We start from the raw sequence: 20,614 nt of genomic DNA on the forward strand, positions 1-20,614 counted from the left end.
TTTTTGATTTGGGCAGCCTTGTTGTGGGATGTCTGTGGTCTCTAGATGGGAGGTCAATCTCTATGTTCCCTCTTAGAGGTATTCCCAGTTCTGTGGTCAGACAGGCTCATCTGTGCATTTCTCGTTCTCGTTTCTGACACTCTTGAGTTACTTGCTCTGATTTTTCTCATATTTTCTTAAATTGTTTTCTGGATTTCATCTGCATGGGAAGATGAATCTTGTGGTTTTGTTTTTAAATTACATGCCTCTGAAGCAAAATCTGTTTCATGCTTGCCATATCTAAGAATTCTGTCTTTTTGTGACCATAGATCTACATGTTTTACATAATCAGTGCAGTTTGTGTCCATTGCTGAAGGACAAGTCAAGTCCTTTGTCCAGCAGTTGTCTTCATTCATAATGGACTGTGTGAAGACTTAAAGTGGAAAAAAAAGTTACTGACACTGATCTGGCTGTGGTAGAGCATGCTGCGATCCTAACAAGGGGATGTTTTTCAGAAGTATTTTTCCTCCCAGGGTCTGATGTTGGGCCACGTGAAGGTCCGTTTGTACCTGTATTAGGCATTCTGTCATCTCAGAAGCCTTGAGGATTGATGCAGTACTTGGTAGAGCATCTCTGCAGTTTCTCTTGGCAGGACAGGCTGTTCATGGAATGTTTAGTCACTTGTAGTGTGTGTATACCTGTATGCTTTCACTCTAAGGGAGAAAGAGGTTATTTGCTGGTAGACAGAGTTCTTCTGATGTGGAGTGTGAATCTGTGTTTGCCTCTTATCTTTCCTCTCTTCCCTCAACTCTCTGAGGTTTTAAATTGCATGTGTGGGTAAAATGAAAGTGCTGTCTTTGGTCATATGCTGGGCAGGGAGGATTTGGGAGAGGGAAGGCATGAGCCCACGCCATGCGGATACTACAGAAGGGAAACAAGTCCTTTGGCCTCTAGCAATAGGGCATGTGCATGGCAGCTCTGCATTCAGAATTCACATTGTTCCTTGTGGCAAGATTGCAGCTGGTGATTACAAACAGGCATTGACGTGGCTGAAGTGTTTCAGATTGCCACACCAGCCTTCTGGGGAAGGAAGTGCAGTTTTCTGTTGTGTTTTATCTGTAAAACAAACTCAGAAATGTTATGTCTTAAATTTCCCTCTGGTTTAGATTTTATTTCCCAAATAGATGATTTCTGTTTCAAAATCTTGCTTAAATAGGAACATGTTTAAGTGTGTAGCAAGATAAGAATGTCCAAAACTTTCAGACATTCCTGATTGCCTTTTTCTGAGATGCAGGAACATCCCTTCCAAGTTATAACTTAATAGCTGTGTCTATTGCTATTTTTTTAAACAGTAACTTAACAAAGTCTCTACATTGTAGCTTAGTCACATGTTAGTGTTGCTCTAGGGCGTTGGATTTTGTTTCATTTTGGTTTTCATTTTTGTTTTGTTATGTGAAAAATAAACCTTAGCTTTTTGAGTCTCTTAAAGGTAAATTACTTTCTAAAGATGCCTCTTGTTCTTTGTGGACTATAGGAGAAGCCTGTAGAACTAGTTCAGCATAGACATATTTTTTGATGATAAGAGCTAAAAGTAAGATAATTACCATGCATTGCTGTCAATAGAAACCATGGTGTCACAACACAGACTATAAAACTAGGCATGTACTACTGACAAAGTGTTGAATATAAATCAGCAGTTCATCTGAGTATAGTTGGCCATTCATTTTTATCTGTACATCATGAACCTGAATTAAAGTTCTGTGTTTCTAACCAATGAGAATTGCTTATTTCTTTGTTGGTGGTGTGGGGGCAATATTATAAATGATTCTCCTCTTTAGTATCTTATTAGGTGACCATGTCAGGCTGGTGTCATCAGTATCTAGGACTTTAGAATAGTATAGAATAGAATAGAAGTATTTCAGTTGGAAGGGACCTACAATGATCACCTAGTCCAACTGCCTGACCACTTCAGGGCTAAACCAACAGTTAAAGTGCATTATTAAGGGCATTGTCCAAATGCCTCTTAAACACTGACGGGCTTGGGGCATCGACCACCTTTCTAGGAAACCTATTCCAATATTTGACCACCCTCTCAGTAAAGAAATGCTTCCTAATGTCCAGTTGAAATCTCCTCTGACACAGCTTTGAACTATTCCCACGTGTCCTGTCACTGGATCCCAGGGAGAAGAGCTCAGCACCTCCCTCTCCACTTCCCCTCCTCAAGAAGCTGCAGAGAGCAATGAGGTCGCCTCTCAGCCTCTTTTTCTCCAAACTAGACAAGCCCAAAGTCCTTAGCTGCTCCTCACAGGACATTCCTTCCAGCCCTGTCACTGGCTTTGTTGCCTTCCTCTGGACACACTCAAGGACCTTCCCATCCTTAAATTATGGGGCCCAGAACTGCACAGAGTACTCAAGGTGAGGCCGCACAATATGCAATTTAAGAGAGTTTTAAATTGCTCATTAGGAGATAAATGCAAAAAATCTACTATGACATGAATAAAATTACAGTGCAAGTGTTAGAAAGATCAAAACCTTACCAGCATGCAGTAATGTATGGTAATGTCTAGCTTCTGAGTGATGATAGTCATATTTAAGAAACTACCACTGACATAGAGGACCTTACCATTCTAAATGGGGCATGAAGTGAATTTGCACTGCTTAATGAAGGATGATAAAGTGTGACTAAACATCCGATAAAAGATTCTGAAGTTAAAGACAGTGTGTGGGTTTAATACCCAGTTATATAGCATTACCTAATTTAATGGTACAAACATGCAGATCACATCTGTCAGGACTGCCAGGCGTTGCATCTCTTCTCTGCCAAAGTTGGCTCCAAAATGTCCCGTCAAATGAACTGAAGTCTAGTACTGCCGTCAGGGACCCAAGGTTGCAGAATGTTCATCTGACTGGCATTATCTAGTAGGATTACTTTATTTTTCTAGTTTATGCATATATAGCCTGCCTCTCCACAGGGAGATGGCTTTATGACCCATTGTTTCCTCCCAAATTCATTTCCAAAGGCCTATAAAAAGAGGACTCAACAGTTCAAAAAATATTAAAATCTGTTTAAATGGAATATTATTAAGAACTTAAAACTAAAAGTTATGCTACAGGCATTTCATTTTAGTTCTGCTTATTTCTTCACTGTTTTTTGTGATATCTCTTTATGACCCTTTCTTGGTATTTCATATGTTTTGCCTAATGTATATCTACGTAGTTCCTGCGTACAGAGCGTTTAGTTATTTTTTACTTCCACTGACAGTTGCTTGCCTCTGATCTCCCAAGGTCTTTGCATTCAGAAAAGAAAGCTTCTTTTACATGGTGTACTAAGTAACCTAAATTAATATTGCTAAGATTCTAATTGTTACTTAGTAGGAAGGAGCATACAAAGAGTAAGAGTCCTCCCTCTTCTCTTTATCTGGGAAACCAACCAGAGATTTTTTTTGAATTTGTTCCCTTGTTTTCCTTTCCCTATTCAGATCAAGATATATACTTCTCTATTTTTATTTAAAGGTTCAGAACGTTATTTGTAGCTGGTGAGCACTGTGATGTGGACACACTAGAATGGTCAAAAAAGGTCTTCAAGGTACCTGTCTTGGACCATTGGTGGCAAACTGGTGAGTGTTTTAAAATACCATTTCTAAAATACAGTGAGGAGAGACATTTTCAGACTTCTTTCCTGAGTCTGCAGGTAGAACTGGTTTCTATTTCCATGAACGTTTAAATAGGCAGGACCAAGTGTGAAAAAAATTGAAGCAGGAAGAATGTTTTGTGGAAGTGGTCTGAAAAGTGACTTCGGGATGTATTTAAAACACAGAATTTTTAAAAGTTACAGATACAAAAAAGTTCTGATGCCTGTGTTTAAAAAACAATAAAAAATGTTTACATCAGTATTTTTTCCAGGTGTACTTTTTATTGTTTGCATGTGTGACTGTTTTGTGACAGAAAATTTGGTATTTAGGGAAACTTTCAGGTTTAAGTTAAGTTTTTTGCACATCTGGTTTATGTTATTAAAAACAATCTGCAGTGCAGAGTAGACTCCTTGGTCTTTAATATTGTTCTGTATGGATCTCATCCAACTTCTATTGTTTATTTTGGAATGTCTCCCATTTAGAATGGAACAGAACAGAATAGAATACAATAGAATAGAATAGGTGGCCCTAGCCAGCAGCTGAGCACCACTCACTGAGCCACTTGCTCACTCCTCCCTGCCCCCGGTGGGATGGGGAGGAGAATCGTAAGAAAAAGGTAAAACTCGTGGGTTGAGATAAGGACAGTTGACTGGGACAACAAAGGAAGAGGAAACCGTGTCCTGGGCTGCATCAAAAGAGGTGTGACCAGCAGGTCGAGGGAGGTGATCCTGCCCCTCTACTCTGCTCTTGTGAGACCCCACCTGGAGTACTGCGTCCAGCTCTGGGGACCCCAGTACAGGAGAGACATGGAGCTGTTGGAGAGAGTCCAGAGGAGGGCCACGAAGCTGATCAGAGGGCTGGAGCACCTCTCCTATGAGGACAGGCTGAGAGAGTTGGGATTGTTCAGCCTGGAGAAGAGAAGGCTCCGGGGAGATCTAATTGTGGCCTTCCAGTACCTGAAGGGGCCTACAGGAAAGCTGGTGAGGGACTGTTTATGAGGGAGTGTAGTGACAGGACAAGGGGTAATGGGTTCAAGCTGAAATAGGGTCGATTTAGATTAGATGTTAGAAAGAAATTCTTCACTGTGAGGGTGGTGAGGCACTGGAACAGGTTGCCCAGAGAGGCTGTGGATGCCCCATCCGTGGAAGTGTTTAAGGCCAGGTTGGATGAGGCTTTGGGTAATGTGGTCTAGTGGAGGGTGTCCCTGCCCATGGCGGGGGGGTGGAACTAGATGGTCTTTGAGGTCCCTTCCAACCCTAACCATTCTATGATTCTATGAAAATAACAACAACAATACTAATAAAAGAATATACAAAGCGAGTAACACAATGCAATTTGCTCACTGCCCAGAACCCAATGCCCAGCCCGTCCCTGAGCAGCAATCCTTCCTCCCCAGCCAGCCCCTCCCTGCTTATATACTGAGCATGGTGTCATATGGTATCGAATATCCATTTGGCTAGTTTGGGTCAGCAGTCCTGCTGTGTCCCCTACCAGGTTCTGGTGAAAATTAACTCTGTCCCAGCCGAAAAACAGGACAAACAGAATATTTTAAGTTGGAAGGGACCTACAACAATCATCTGGTCCAACGGCCTGACAACTTCAGTTAAAGTGGCTATGAAGTGACCACTTCAGTTAAAGTGGTTATTAACAGTTACAGCATGTTATTAAGGGCATTGTCCAAATGCCTCTTAAATGCTGTCAGGCTTGGGGCATTGACCACCTCTCTAGGAAGCCTGTTGCAGTGTTGACCACCTTCTCCGTAAAGAAATGCTTCCTAATGTCCATTCTAAACCTCCTGTGGTGCAGCTTTGAACTATTCCCATGTGTCCTATCTGCAGGAGGATTAGATACTTAGACTGCAGTGGAGGAGTCAGCATACCACTCTATGTGTAACTGTCAGAAATCCCAGTTGAATTCTGGATTAAGGCTTGATCATATGTATCTCCTTATAATTTAACTGGATTAATATATTTTTAAATTTCACTATTACAAGATCAGACTCAGATTTTGCTTTTTACACACATTGTTGCTATTTAAGTTAAGGAAGTGTATTACAAAAGTTGCCTCCTTACCTCCCTCCCTCGCTCCCCTCTAATAATACCTCTTCTATTTTTTGTGCGTCATTGTTTTGAGATGCAATTTTTCTCTGGTCTCTCTCTATAGGGAGAAAAACGTTTTGATTCCCCCATGATGGATCAGATAGCAGATATATACAATTAGAATAAAAAGTGGAAAACTCTTTAGTTCATTTATAATATATGTTATGTAATGAAATCAGTTGAGGAGGTTTAGAATACATCATTTTTATTAAAAGACTTCACAATCTTAGATAAATATTGAGAAAGTACTAGAAGATAGTTGTGTCATTTTTTATTCAATCTTAATTTAATCTGCTAATTAATTGATAAATATGAGGGACGTGACCTATATTTTGCTCACTTCTCTGTGATCCTGTCGTGGTTTAGGCCCAGCCGGTAGCTGGGTGCCACGCGGCCGCTCACTCACCCCTCCCCCAGCGGGATGGAAGAGGAGAAGTCTAACAAAAGGCTTGGGTCGAGATAAGGACAGGGGGAGATCACTCGCTAATTACCGTCAGGAGCAAAACAGACTGAATGTAGAGAGGAGATTCATCTAATTTATTACTAGGCAAAACAGAGTAGAGCAATGAGAAAATACAATCAAGTCTTAAAACACCTCCCCCCACCCCTCCCATCTTCTCAGGCTCAACTTCACTCCCAGCTTCAACCTCCTCCCCCCTCAGCGGCACAAGGGGGCAGGGAATGGGGGTTGCGGTCAGTTCAGCACACATTGTCTCTGCCACTTCTTTGTCCTCAGGGGGAGGACTCCTCTCAACATTCCCCTGCTCCAACATGGAGTCTCTCCCACGGGCTACAGTCCTTCACGAACCGCTCCAGCGTAGTCTCTCCCACAGGGTGCAGACCTTCAGGAGCAGACTGCTCCAGCGTGGGGTCTCTCCCACAGGGTGCAGACCTTCAGGAGCAGACTGCTCCAGCGTTGGGTCCCTCCCACAGGGTCACACGTCCTGCCAGCAAACCTGCCCTGGCGTGGGCTCCCCTCTTCACGGGTCTACCGGTCCGGCCCGGACTTGCTCCAGCGTGGGCTTCCCACGGGCCACAGCCTCCTTCAGGTGCCTCCACCTGCTCCAGCGTGGGGTCCTCCACGGGCTGCAGGTGGAATCTCTACACCCCCTCATCCTTCCTCCATGGGCTGCAGGGGACAGCCTGCCTCACCATGGTTTTCACCACGGGCTGCAGGGGGATCTTTGCTCTGGTGTCTGGAGCACCTCCTCCCCCTCCTTCCTCACTGACCTTAGTGTCTGCAGAGTTTCTTACATCTTCTCGCTCCTCTCTCTGGTTGCAAAAACTTCCTTTAACTCCTTTGTTTTCCTTCTTAAATATGTTATCACAGAGGCGCTGATTGGCTTGGCCTTGGCCAGGGGCGGATCCATCTTGGAGCCGGCTGGCATTGGTTCCATCAGACACAGGGGAAGCTTCTAGCAGCTTCTCACAGAAGCCACCCCTGTAGCCCCTCCCGCTACCAAAACCTTGCCACACAAAACCCAACACAGATCCTAATGTCTGTAGGCAAGAACAGGCCTCACTGATGCAGGATGAGTAATTAACTGAAAAAGATTAAAAGATCAAATAATGTCTTTGACTACATACTGAACTGGCAGTAATCAATATTACTGTATGTTATTTTGCATGGGCTTTTATCTGTCTGTGTGCACATATATATATAATTGCCTTTAGCTTTGACATATGTTTAGTGCAAAGGTTTAATGTTACTGCATTCATTCAGATGTATCTCAGGTATCAATGAGAGATCTTAAGCATGTGGATGTAATTGTACTCATAATGTGTAGAGGTAAGACTGTGTTTGAGAGACTTTTCTAAGACCACCACGAGCCCAGCTCAGAGTGCAATATGTTTCTTGATTTTTATATTCACAGCATCCTCTTAAATTAAATTGTAGCAGGACTTAATGAGCTAAGTCCATTTCAAATACAGTGTTTGAGAACATTTAATAACTCGATTAGAACGAAGAGCCACTTTTATTTCCACGTGATTTCTGTAGAAATGTGTGCTGTTGAGTGTAAGCAAGGCATTTGGTCTGAAGGAAAAAATTTGGTAAGTCAGAGAACTTTCAAGGGATAAGGAGAAAGGAGGAAGGAAGAATCACAGCATCATTTGGGTTGATGAGGACCTCTTAAGGTCATCTAGTTGAACGCCCCTGCTGAAACAGAGTCATCTAGAGAGAGTTGCCCACGATCCTGTCCAGTTTTTAATATCTCTTCCACAAACTCTCTTGGCAGCCTGTGCTAGTATTTGACCGCCCTCATAGTAAAAACGTTTTTTTTTTTGTGTGTGTGCGCTCAGCTGGAATTTCATGCGTTTTAGTTTGTGCCCATTGCCTCCTGTCAGATATTCTTTCTTGCCTTTCTTGAAGAGAGGACTGACATTTTCTCTCTTCCAGTCTTCAAGAACCTCTCCCAGTTGCCGTGACCCTTGTAAGGTAATCGAGAGTGGCATTGCAATGACGTCAGCCAGCTCCCTTGGCACTCATGGGTGCAACTCATGAGGCCTCATGGACTTATGTATGTCCAGTTTAAGTGCTCCCTAGCCTGGTCCTCTTCCACCAAGGGTAAGTCTTCCTTGCTCCAGACTACCTCTGGTCTCAGGGGAATCCTAAAAGTCAGTCTTACCAATAAAGACTGAGGTGAAGAAGGCGTTTAGTAGCTCAGCCTTTTCTGTGATCTTTGCCACCAGATCCCCTGTCCTGTTCAGCAGTGGGCTTATGTTTTCCCTACTCTTCCTTTTGCTGTTTATGTACTTATAGAATCCTTTCTTGTCGCCCTTCATGTCCTTTGCCAGATTCCACTTTGGGTGATCCTTGGCTTTCCTAACCCCATCCCTGCACAATTGGATGGCATCTTTATACTCCTTCTGGGTCATCTGCCCCTACTTCCACCTCTTGTACACTTCCTTTCTATGTCTGAGTTCAATCAGGAGCTCCTTGCTCATCCATTCAGGCATCTTGCCTTTGATTTCCTATTTGTCATGATGGACTTGTCTTCACCTTGGAGGAAGTGCTCGTTGAATATCAATCAGCTCTCCTGGAACCCTCTTTTCTCTGTATCCCATGGGATTCATCTAAGAAGATATCCGAAGAGATTAGAGTCTGCTGTCCTGAAATTCAGGGCTGTGGTCTTGCTTTTGCTCTGCTCCCTCTTTTCAGAATCCTTAACTCCACCGTCTCATAGTCACTGCAGCCAAGGCTGCTCCAGACCATTTCTTCCTTGTAAGTATGAAGTCCAGCAGAGCACCTTTCCTTATTGGCTCCATGATCAACTTTGTCAGGAAGTTGTCATCAATGCAGTGCATAAATCTGGATTGCTTGTGCCTTACTGTGTTGTCCTTCCAGAAGATACCAGAGTGGTTAAAGTCCCCCATCAGCATGAGGGCCTGTGAATGTGAGTCTTCCTCCATTTGTTTGAAGAAGGCCTTGTCTACAGGCCTCATCCTAATCAGGAGGTCTCCAGCAGATGCTCACAACAACAGCATGAATGTTGGTCTGCCTGCTGGTCTTCACTCATAAGTTCTCAACCGACTCCTGACCTGACCTCCCTCACGTAAAGGGCAACAGCCCCTCCTTGCCTCCCAGGCACCGGAAAAAGTGGTTAATAGAATACAAGCTAACAAATTAGATTTGTATAACTTTTAAAATAGTGAATGGTCAGGTCTGGTAAGTGAGATGCAATAGAAATGCTTCTCCCCACACTGTCCTGTGTTCCTGAATTTCTCTTGAGATTAATGTGCTCAGGGGGAAGAAGTGGGTCCTCCTCTCTCTGCAAGGCTTCGCTTGTCCCACAGCACAGCAGCCAGGGCAGCAGGTGAAAGCAGCCTTCCCTTCGACTGTTTAGTCCCCTCTTTTTTTTTAGCAGAATACAAAACGTATCCCATTAACTGTGAAAAAACAAGCAGTTATGTCACATTCAGCTGTGTCTGTCACTGGGTAAAATATTATCGAAAGTGGATTTCTGTGCTGGAAAAGCCTCTTCAATCCAATAGTACTGGATTTCAGTACACTAGGTTAAAGCTGTACATGCTGAATGTGAAATATTTTACAGAGCAGATAACTGGCTGTTTCACTTCATATTAGAAATAAGCAAGGTTAGTGACTGATGACAGAATAGAGGACCCAAAAATTCAGAAATAACAATTCACTATCTCTGAACTATCTCTAAAATAAAAAATGACAACTAAAAGCACAGAATAAAAACCCCTAATCATTTCCAGCAGGAAGAGGTTGAGACAATTAGCTATTTTATGTAGACCTAATAAGTTTTTAAAATGGATTTTATTAATAACAAAATTCAATTCGAAAGAACAAAACTATTGAATTTTATGAATTACCTTTTTTAGGTAATTAAATTGCAGCTGAAGTTATAAATTGCTGTTTTGTTATGCCCGAGATTGAAAGCTTCTGACTTCTAGATATGAAAACACTTGACCTTTGATAATCTGGCAAATTGTTACTTCTCCAATTTGCTATTTGTCTGCATTCTTCCAAAACAAGAGCATTGCAAAACTGAGAAATACTGACATCTTAATGTTACCTGAATACTATAGATCTCACTTATGCAGTGATGTCTTGTCGTTAGATCTTTCAACTGAGGCTAAAGCAGAATATGGAGGAGGAGGGCAATCCAGTAGTTGGGTAATTAATGTTTCTTGTATGATGGGGTAATTTCTATTCCCTTGTTTATGACTGAGAAAAAGAGAGAAGAGATCAGCTTTGTAGAAAGGAGAAGCAACTCAGTCATTATTTGGAGATGGAAATGAGTATGAGTGAAGGGAAACAAAAAGCTGACAAACAAAAGTATTATAAAATAAAAAGGGAGTGTAAACCACTTCCTTCTTCAGGTTTAGTAAGGTGTCTTCAAAGCTCTTGGCCCCTTTGCCATATATTGAAACTAGAAATAAATGAGTATGGACAAAGAAGTGTAGATAGAGTTTTCTTTCATTTTGTCTTTGGAAGATTTATTTGGTATATGAAATCATCGTGAGTTGAAACAGTACTTTGAAACAGAAGAAAGCTTTCATTAGGGGACTTCAAAGCAGCTACACCTTGAAAGCCTGATTGATTAAAACTTTGATTTGTGCCAATACACCTTCATCAATAACTCTTATTTTAAATGTTAATATTTGTATTACAAGTATAGTAAGCACATCTTACAAGCTGTGAAATGTATGTCACGGGATCAATGAGCGGCAAGTAGGATTTGAGGCAGTAAGGACTGATAAGCAGTTGCTGTTTCCTTTGGAGACATGGCAATGGATGAAAGAATGGTACTTTCAGATCCTGCGCTCATCTATACATGGGAGAGAGGATAGTCTTGTTTTGGATTTATGCAAGTGTTTAGGTTTTGCTCATTTATACAAAATGACAGTTAGCATTTAAATAGCAATTTTCATTTTTAAAGTAATTGTGCAAACACAAGCAAATGAATTCTTTTAACATCCCTGTGAAGTAAGTAAAGTTATTCCAGTCTTGCAGACATTAAACTGAGAAAGACAAGTATCTTGCTCAAGCTAATCAGGAAACCACTGCAAATTCAGTTTCAGAAAACAGAGCTTTTCTTGGTCAGAGATAAATTTTCTTGTCATATTTACATATGTTTTTGATATTTTCTCTGAAAGGGAACAGGAATGCACATTTTGGACCTTGTTCTGTCTCTGTGTTGCTATGTTTTAAGGAAATGATACAGTAGCTCTGAGTATTCCAGGTAAGTACATTACAGGGCACCTTCCCAAATCTATTAGAAATAGCCTAAACAGTGTTTGGATTGTACCTGCTGTGTCACATCCTTGGGAGAGGCCTCAATAAACAATGAATGCAAGTTTGGGTTACCTTGGTTTTGAATTCTAGAGGGAAAAAAGGGTAACAGCCATGAGGTTGTGACGAGCTGTGGAAGCAGGAAGGCTCTGAAAGGTTGTGTTAAACATCCTCAACTGCTTTCATGTTCGCTATTCAGTATTTTGTAGTAAAGAGAAAAAAAATAAACTTTACCACTTCATTCTTGACATTTAAAAAAAAATGTTAAGTCAGATTTCCATTTCTTCATAATAAGTATAGGATGTAAGGATTTTTTTTCTCTTGATATTTTTAAATAAAACCATTTTGAGATATATAGGAAAATTCAGATGAAATAGAACTGAAACTGAAAATTCAGTGATAAAACTTGACATGCATAAAATCTCAGTCAGGAGACATTTTTCCATGCAACTTTTTTGGTCGTGTACAATGGGTATCAAAGTTAGAGAGCATGCAAGTACAGGAAGCTCAAATTGGAGATATCTGCTATGTGCTGAGTGTCAGCTCAGTAGCAGGCAGAACTATGAGAAGATTATGCAGGTTTTCTGTTTTCATGGAAATGAGCTGCCTTATCCAGTACGGAATGGGTGTCTGCAGTAGGCATTAGGACAAAAATCACATAGTGCTTGCTACATTATGGCTGCTGAAAAAGAAGGTTATAGTATGCACACATTGTAATGAGATCTTGGATACTTTGAGACATAGGGTGATAAAATTTACTGGTAGGAATTCCCCAAGTTCTGTAGCACAATTAATTAATATGCTCTTATCACTTTTAAAATTGTTCTTGTTCCTTCTCTGTGTCTTACCTCTAAAACATGCAGCTGCTATGCTGGTGATATTCTTATTGGAACATGCTGTTATTATGTACTTCCACACAGGAGTAATGGTTATACAGATCTTTTATTAGGACTATCAAACAAAACAAGTGTATCATTGAATTCAGTGTAAAAAATACAAATCATAGTTAAGTGTACTCACTGCAATATATTTCAATGAAATACTTCCTACCACAGTCATGTATGGGGAAGAGTTCATGAATGTGATCTCCAAGCAGCATGACGTGGTCCCCGGTCTTCAGTTTCCATTGTGTTGTCTTGGCAACGTCATGCAGAATCTTCTCGTGAGTTTCCAGAAAGATGGATTTTGCAACTGAATTCTGTTAGCTGATCTTTACAGGTTTCCACTACAGAACTGTTCTTTAAGTGGATTACCTTGTCAGTCTAGACCTCCATCTCCCCACATTTGACAGCTGGATTCCAGATTTTGTTGTTCAATCCCCTGCTTTGCCCCATTCAAAACTGCAGGTCAGTCCAGTGCATTCCTTAATATGGTGACCTTTTCAGACCGAGAGGCAGCAGGAAAGGCAGACTAAACAAAGGGTGGCTGTTTAATCTGCAGCAAAAGAGTCAATTCCTGGAAATTCTTTTCTGAATGCCAGAAATTCAGTTCTGCAGTTAGAGAGCCCAAGAATCTAGAGCTGAGATTAAACAGATTTCTTCTAAAGTCCAGGTTACTGGTTTAGGTTATCAGGTGATGCCTCAGTGTAGGTGCAGTTCATGCTTTTAAAAAGTGTATACCCTGTCAAGACTAGCACAATATTTTTTTAGTGGAAGGTGATATTCTGCAGAACAGTTCTTCAGAAGTGGGAATTACTCTGCAGAAACTTCTGCAGTTCTGCAGCCCTGAATTGCAGAAGCCTCTCAGTGTAATTTTTTGGATAACTGAACTTAGATGTTCATATAGAGGAAGAGGAGAAAAGTGATCATTAATCATTTATCATTAACCTGGGCGCTTGCATTCTGTCCTTTATGGGTATGAACATAAAGATTGTTTCAACCATTGTTTGTTGCTTAGTAATCAGACTTGTACAGATGTGGACTGCGTGTCATTAGTTACAGTAGCTCGTCATCCCTTCAGTGTCATGTTAGGACACCCACCCAGTTCAAACAGGTTTTTGGTTGTCCTTATTGGAGGGGAGAGAGGAGGAATTTTTTTTTAGGGGCCACAGGCATTGTCAAGGCAGAGACTGACCTTTCACTAGTGTGTGGCTGTCTCATTCTGTATAGCGGCCTTTACCATTAGCTTCAGAGAAAGTAAAAAGAACAGAACTTGGATGTATTTTTTTTGTCTGTCTAGTCAACCTGTGTCAAAATCAAGCTCTTTCCTAGGTCATCCTGATGATTGGCGCCTCTCTTGAGGTTGGAGCATTGATAGTTCTTGCAGTTTTCATCTTATGATAATTTAACATAACTTAAAGGAGTGACATGGATTTAAATTAGGATTTGACAGTCTTGTTTTCTAATGAGCCAAGTAATTTGTGCTAAATAGCTTTGGGGGAGACAACCAGTCTCTTGAAGCTGTGAAGAGCAGTTGTTGCCTCTCTGTCCCAGTATTCCGGTAATGTTACCACTCAGATGTGGAGGAAGAGTGGGGAAACCTGCCCTTCCTCAGCGTGGGACATCGGAGCCCTCAATCTTTCTGTACATCCCAGGAGTGTGCTGTAATTACAGAAACAAAATTTCCTCGGCTTCACTCTCCTTCAAAAAAAAAAAGGTGGGGTGGAAGGTGTTTCATTATGATGTAAATGACTTGGGCCTTTATATGGGCAGTCATGTGGAACATTAGAATTACAGAAGTTTCTTAAATGAGCCTGTATTTTGAAATGTGGTGAAATTGCTTCCTTGTGAAAGCCTTACTTTGGAGCACCCTGTTTCCAGGCGGGTAGAGAAGAGAGTTAAGCATTGAAGACTTCCGGTGCTCAGAGCTGGGCATTTTATTGGTGTAATCCTTGTTAATCTAATGGTAAAATATTGACTCTCTACTCATGCTAACAGAGTTTAGCATGTCCATCATATATGATTTGTGACATGCCTTAGTAAAATGAGTGACATTGCTTCCCTGATTGCGTTGCCCTCTGTAGCATTTCAGTCTTACAGTCATCTATACTCATCTTCGAGTCTTGAATTTTCATGAGTTTTCTCTGTGCAATCCATATGAGGAAGATTCTCCTTCAGAAATTTAGCCTCTGTCTGCTTAGCTGAGAAATTTTTTTTACAGAAATGTCTTGTTTATTACTATATACTGCTTATGCATGTGTTGGACATGAAAGAATGTATATCTGGATTATATATGTATTCTCTAAGGTGTTTTTACTTTGAATGAATCATTACAGTTGCATAGGTTTATTGTGATCTTTGGTGCAGTTCACTGTTTCCTCCATTTCCTGAAGTGTGTTTTCTCCTCCAAAAATGTTTCTCTCGTGAGGGTTATTTCAGATATCCATTGCACACAGCTTTCAGTTCTCCCTTGCGTTTTGGGAAATGCACCACATTGCAAAGATGATACTGGGTCAGAGATGGACTGAGTCTTGTGGCTCGACAAAAAAGATGGATCCCTTTTGTTTTTATTTATGGAATTGGTTACAGTTTGGGCATAGTTAACTCAGTAAGCACACCAGGGCCTTCTAGTAAAAAAACCCACGCACCTCTGTTATTTAAATTGCTGGGAAGGTTCTCTTTTCCTCCTGGCTATACTCTTTTCTTCCTGCGGGTCAGCACCTTCTCTGGGTTGATAGAAATTCAGTATCAGCTGTGCTGCAGCCACTCTGTCTCATTTGTGGTGCCATTTTGTAACTTAGAATTGATAGAAAGTATGTATCCAGCTTTTCTGTTCCCATTTGACTTCAGTTTCTCAGTGCTTAATCTTAATTAATCTTATTCTTTTCTGATTGTCTTTCCACATGCAGCCAGGGACATGCATTAATATGAATGAAGTATTATAAATGTTTTCCTCCTTTTTAAAATTTCATTGATGTGGCTTAAATGACTGAAAACAAAAGAACTGTAAAGTGGTCTTAAGTTATGGAGCTCAGTCATGAGCGATGTTTAGTGTGCACTGAATAGGCAAATGAAGAAGAAGGGACACCTTTAGGAACGAGTATCTTAAATAAGAACAGTGCAGTCTCATCTGCCTGAAGGAGACAAGCTGTGACAGCACCTCCAGTTTGTGTGTGAAGATGTTACAGGTTGCTGATCTCATTCTTGTCGCATGGCAACTGCTTTTTTTTTTGTTGCTCAGAGAATAAAGTCCTCATTAGTGTAAAGCAGATGATTTTTCCTGATGATTTAAGAACAGGAAAGCTAGTAGTAAGCTGCATGGATCTAGTGCATGGAAGGAGTGATCCCCTGCAGGATTTAAGGCTGCCCAGTGAAGGTCGAAAGAGAGGGAACAGGAGTTTCTAAGATGTTAGACCCTGATACAGAAAAACAATATTTGAATTGCACAGTAGTAGTTTTATCTGTCTTTTCCATCCTGGCAGTATTACTATGCATACAATATATTAAGATTCCCCAAAATGATTAAACAGTAAACGGTTAGCAATGAGATGTGTAATTACTTTTTATAATCTCCATTTATCTCTTAGTATTTCATCATGTATCAGTTATGATCTTACAGTAGGAGGAAAATAAAAATTGGGAATTCATTTTTAGTCTGAAAATATATTATAACTCAATGCATTGCCCGACATAACGCATCTTTAAACGTGCCGTCTGACATCTTCAAAATATGACCCAAAACCTTTCTATTCTCCTCTGATTATCTTGGCTGTCATTTTGCTATAGGTGACTTATAAGATGTACTTTATAAATTACCATTTGGAGGCAAAGGAGCCTAGTATACTTACAAAATGGATGCATAAACTTCTGGTGCTTTATGACTAGCTTGCCGGTTCATGGTAACCGAACTAATTTCCTCCTTTGGTTTTAATATTTATTGTGGCCCACCAACCTTTAACCAAGCTAATTAGAGCTTTTTTTACAGTTACATTTTGTACATTTATTCTGGAGATTTTATTTGGAAGTGCTTTGAAATCTTCAGAGGCCTTCTGTATATGTATGATACCACAAACAACACAGTTTGTAAGTACGTTCTGTGTTTGGATAGGATTGTGACAGGGAGCCTTGAGGGAATTTTAATGGTTTTGGGGGTTGATTTTATTTTTAAATGAGTGGATTGAATATAGCAATAGAACTGTTGTACAAGAAGTATTTGGCCTTCAAAAGTGTAATATGTATTCATGGTAATAGATGCATTATGACTGCAAGTACTTTGAAGCATTTAGAAAACACTAAAAGAATTGCTGATTTCTCTTCTGATGTTAAATTCTAAGAATAAGCATGGAAACTCAGGTACTTTCAGAAAATATGTTACTTTATAAACAAATTGGATTTTATTTTGAGAATCAGGCTTCAGATTTTCAAATATGTTTAGCTTATTTTGTGATTCCCCCCCCCCCCGCCATGTTTTTGTACAAGAAGAATGAGGGAAACACTCTGCTTCTGCCTGGCTGTATACAGCTGTTGTTGTACACGTGTTAATGTGGCTCCGCAGTCAGGTGAATACTAACATCATAATTCCTAGATTGTGCAAACAAGCTTGAAGCTGTCATTCTCAGTGCTGTATATGTGCCTAATAATATGGGAATGCTTGCCCATTTATTTAAGTATGATATACTTCAATTAGTGCAACACTGAATATAATGCAGTATTTCCTTTTAAAGATTGGAAATAGTGTCCCAGCTGAGGTGGGAGGCATTCACTGCAGGTTAGGATCTGGCATAAAGTTAAACCAATAGAATAATGGCATAGATGAGCTTTCAGAAAGCTATTTGTCACTAAAGCTCTGTTTCAGAAAAGTGGCCTGGCTTATAAAAACACTTAAATGTGTACCTGTGTTGCATTTGACATCTAAAATGTAAAGTGATACCTAAACTGTGAATTAGACTAAGTGGACAAATTGATTGTGGGAAAGGAAATATTTGTGGTACTATTCCTGTTTTAAATGAAACATTACTGAGATATATAGCTCGGCGGTGGCACTGTGTAACTGAGTGTGTGATTTGTGAACAGTCTAAGCTTATGTAAGTGCAAACCACTGGTGAAAGAGGAAATGGAGCATCCCTCCTTCATCTCTGGCACTGCCTTTGTAGCCCTGTTCTTAGACCAGTCCTACCACGCATGTGGCCACATGGTGAGCAGAATCAGAGCATTGATTTAGGCAAAAACTAACCTGGCTGAAAGAAAGAATAATATTTAAAAAAAAAAAAAATCTCCATCAGTTCAATCCAATTCCATGTAAAAATGGGGGAAGAAAGGAAGATGGGAATGTACAGCCAAGCTGTACAAGGATAATGAGACCACTTTTTTTTTTAACAGTTATCTTCACTGATGTGCATTTAAATTAGCTCAAGTCAACTGTGCAGTGTCCATTTGTGCATTTTAATTACAAAATCATCCTCCTTCATATAACGGATAATGAAAATGAATATGGCTGTCACATTGTTGTCCCTTTTAGCTATTGTCTGTGCTGTCTTTCAGACAGTAACTACTTTCTGTGGTGTATTTCCCTGTTGTTGATCGAGCACCTTGGTGCTACCATACAATAAAGAATATAGAGAATAAGGAGAACTTCAAGTGGAAGTGAATACTGAACAGCAAGTAGTCATAACCAGAAAAAAAGCAAATTTTTGTGCAATGCACTGGTCCTGTTGTAGGGAAATAATTTCACCCCTTCAGAAATAAGGGGTGAAATGAAATACCAAACGATGCATGAAAGAGTTTTTGAAGTTTCACTACTAACCAGCAAAGCCTTTCACAGTTTACGATGACAGATTGTCTTTAATCTAACCTAATTGTGCATAATGTGTGAATTGGATTTCATTTCACACTTGCTTTCTGACAGGTGGTAAAACCAAATCGGAGAATCCTTAAGAATTTACAGTTCTCCAGATTCTTCAGTCATTGTTGTCTCCTTGTGGCTCCTGTCACTTTGCTGTTATAATTTGCTGCAGTACCCTGCTAAACGTATTAGAAGATGAGAATTTCAGCAGATATCAGCTCTGTCATTAAATTTTACTTCATTTGATGACAGGCTTCAGTAAAATGAAGAGGAAATGAGTAAAATGCATGGCAAAGTTCATGATACAATTATCATAGATCTGCAAACTAATTTTCACTAGCCTTTACCCTTAGAAGGCAGTAAAAATCATGGCATATCAACATATGCTAACGATGTGGGTGCAGCTGTACTGTGGACTTCTGTGGCGGTCTGCCAGCTGACAGCCCAGCATCACACATCATTGCTTTGGGATTATCCAACCTGTTCTCCTCGGTGCCCTTCAGTGCGCTGGGATAATAATGGCCAGGTGTCATCTCCTTGTTGTAATGTTGATGGATAATTAGCATCAGACTGTTTGTAGTTAAATACCCAGCATGGGCCAGGTGTGCTTGGTCTTTCTACACATGAATACTGTATCATGTCTCATGCACCAGCCTGGAGATGTGTCAGAGTATAGATCCCTTGTAGGGAAGAGGTGAAGAAAACTTCTTGGCAAAATTGTACAGAGGGTATTTTTGAGTCCTTGCTGAAGGCATGGCTGAGCTGTGCTGTACAGAGACTAAAATGATTATCTGAAATTATCTTCCAAGACCAGTAAGAATAAGACTAAAGTGGTGCTTGGGCTACCAGCCTGCAGTGTGGCTATCTAGAGAGAATTTGTCAGGGTTAACAGTGCTAAATCACAAGTTGTGAGTGAGGTCACCTACTGCAAGCGTGGTCAGAGGCTTGGAAACTTGCTTGGATTTTAGTGAAGAAGAACTGACTGGAAAACTGTTGTCTTTGCTTTGCACAGACATATGCTGAAGGATGATGGGAATGAGGTCTGTATGAATGCTTGATGATCTGACCCTTGAATCTTCAGGATGCTCCCGCAACTTACTACTGATGTGATGTGTTAGATTTGGTTTTATTATAAGGAAGCAGTATGGTATGCTGTGACGCAGATTTTGAGTGCTATAATTCATCTTGTACTGTGGTTTTCTATTCTGGATGCCCAGTCGTTGTCACCATACTAGAAAGTGTGTTGCTGTTACTGTATTGAATTCTTCATTCCACCATTTCTGGCATAATTAAAATGACCAATGTGTGGAGGGAGCATGTGCAAGGAGTCTCTTCAGAGCTGCATTCTTGCGATGTGGATGGATTTGTTATCAGTTGCTGCCTAAGCTTTCTCCTTCCATAGACCTTCCTCTCCACTTTATCAGTGCTGTCTTCTGCTGTAGTAATTCCTTTAATTCCCCTCAACCAAAATGACAGCTTTGCCAGGATAATGGCTCAAAGCAGCACTGCCACAGTGAGAATTTAGTGTATTATATTTATTGCATTCATTAATGTATGACAATCGCTCCTTTTTCTTCTCTTTTTTTCCTGTTATGTAATGACTTCCCACCTCTTTTGCATGCTTCCAGTGTCTATCCGTTGCATCCTAAGAAATTCAAAGCAGACACCCTTATATTACTCACTTAGTGCAGCCCAAACTCAAATATTAATGTCAGAATGCAGTGTATTTTCCCTCAGTACTTCCTACCAGAAAATATAATATTTCAGCAGTGTGACAGTCTATTATGTTGAGGAACATGAGACACGGTCTAGAAATTATAACGTAGCAGGAATGTAAGTGGTACAGAGCATTTTTCATCTTTAAAGTCCTGAGTTATTTCAAAACTGTTTATTTTGATTGAACTTGACTGTTGAGTGTGAATGAGCAAGATAATTTTGAAGCACAGAACTTACTAGCTGTTGCTCTGCATCATTTGGCAGAGCACAGCTTCTGCAAGTCAGGCATACAGGCAGGTGGAACCTTTTTGATGAATAAAGTCAGGCATACCCTTACAGACTCCCCTTACTAATCGTAAGAGTGCGCTTTTTGCTTCTGCATCAGCAGCGCCTTCTCTGACATAAGAATTGCTTTCAGAGGCGCAAATGCAACAGAAATGCCTGTATCGGGCTATTCATTAACTGTCCAATATAGCATAATAATATTGAAATATCTTTAAAATAATATCTTTCACTTTCATGTAGAGTGGGGCAAAACAAAGGTCATATCTTTGAATTTTGAGGGCTATTTCTTCACATCAGCCCTTATCCTGAAAGTAAAAACATAAGGAGGGACTTGGGACACTTTTAACAGCTGTGATTTTAAGACAATCTCTCACTAACTCTCTCTTCCAGGTTTCAGTGAAGTGCTTCTCATTATTCTCAGA

The 20,614-nt window shown here is 40.4% G+C and overlaps 1 protein-coding gene across 3 annotated transcripts in view; it reads left to right on the forward strand.

Annotated features, from left to right (window-relative positions):
* Positions 1–20,614, forward strand: part of ACSS3 (acyl-CoA synthetase short chain family member 3) — a 90,450-nt gene that overhangs the window by 44,026 nt on the left and 25,810 nt on the right. For all 3 annotated transcript variants that reach the window (XM_054832825.1, XM_054832834.1, XM_054832844.1), the window contains one exon: positions 3,493–3,596. In XM_054832825.1, coding sequence (XP_054688800.1) covers positions 3,493–3,596 — 104 coding nt within the window. The remainder of the gene's footprint in view (positions 1–3,492; positions 3,597–20,614) is intronic.

This window comes from Grus americana, chromosome 1 (genome assembly GCF_028858705.1).
Source record: "Grus americana isolate bGruAme1 chromosome 1, bGruAme1.mat, whole genome shotgun sequence".
Taxonomy (NCBI): domain Eukaryota; kingdom Metazoa; phylum Chordata; class Aves; order Gruiformes; family Gruidae; genus Grus; species Grus americana.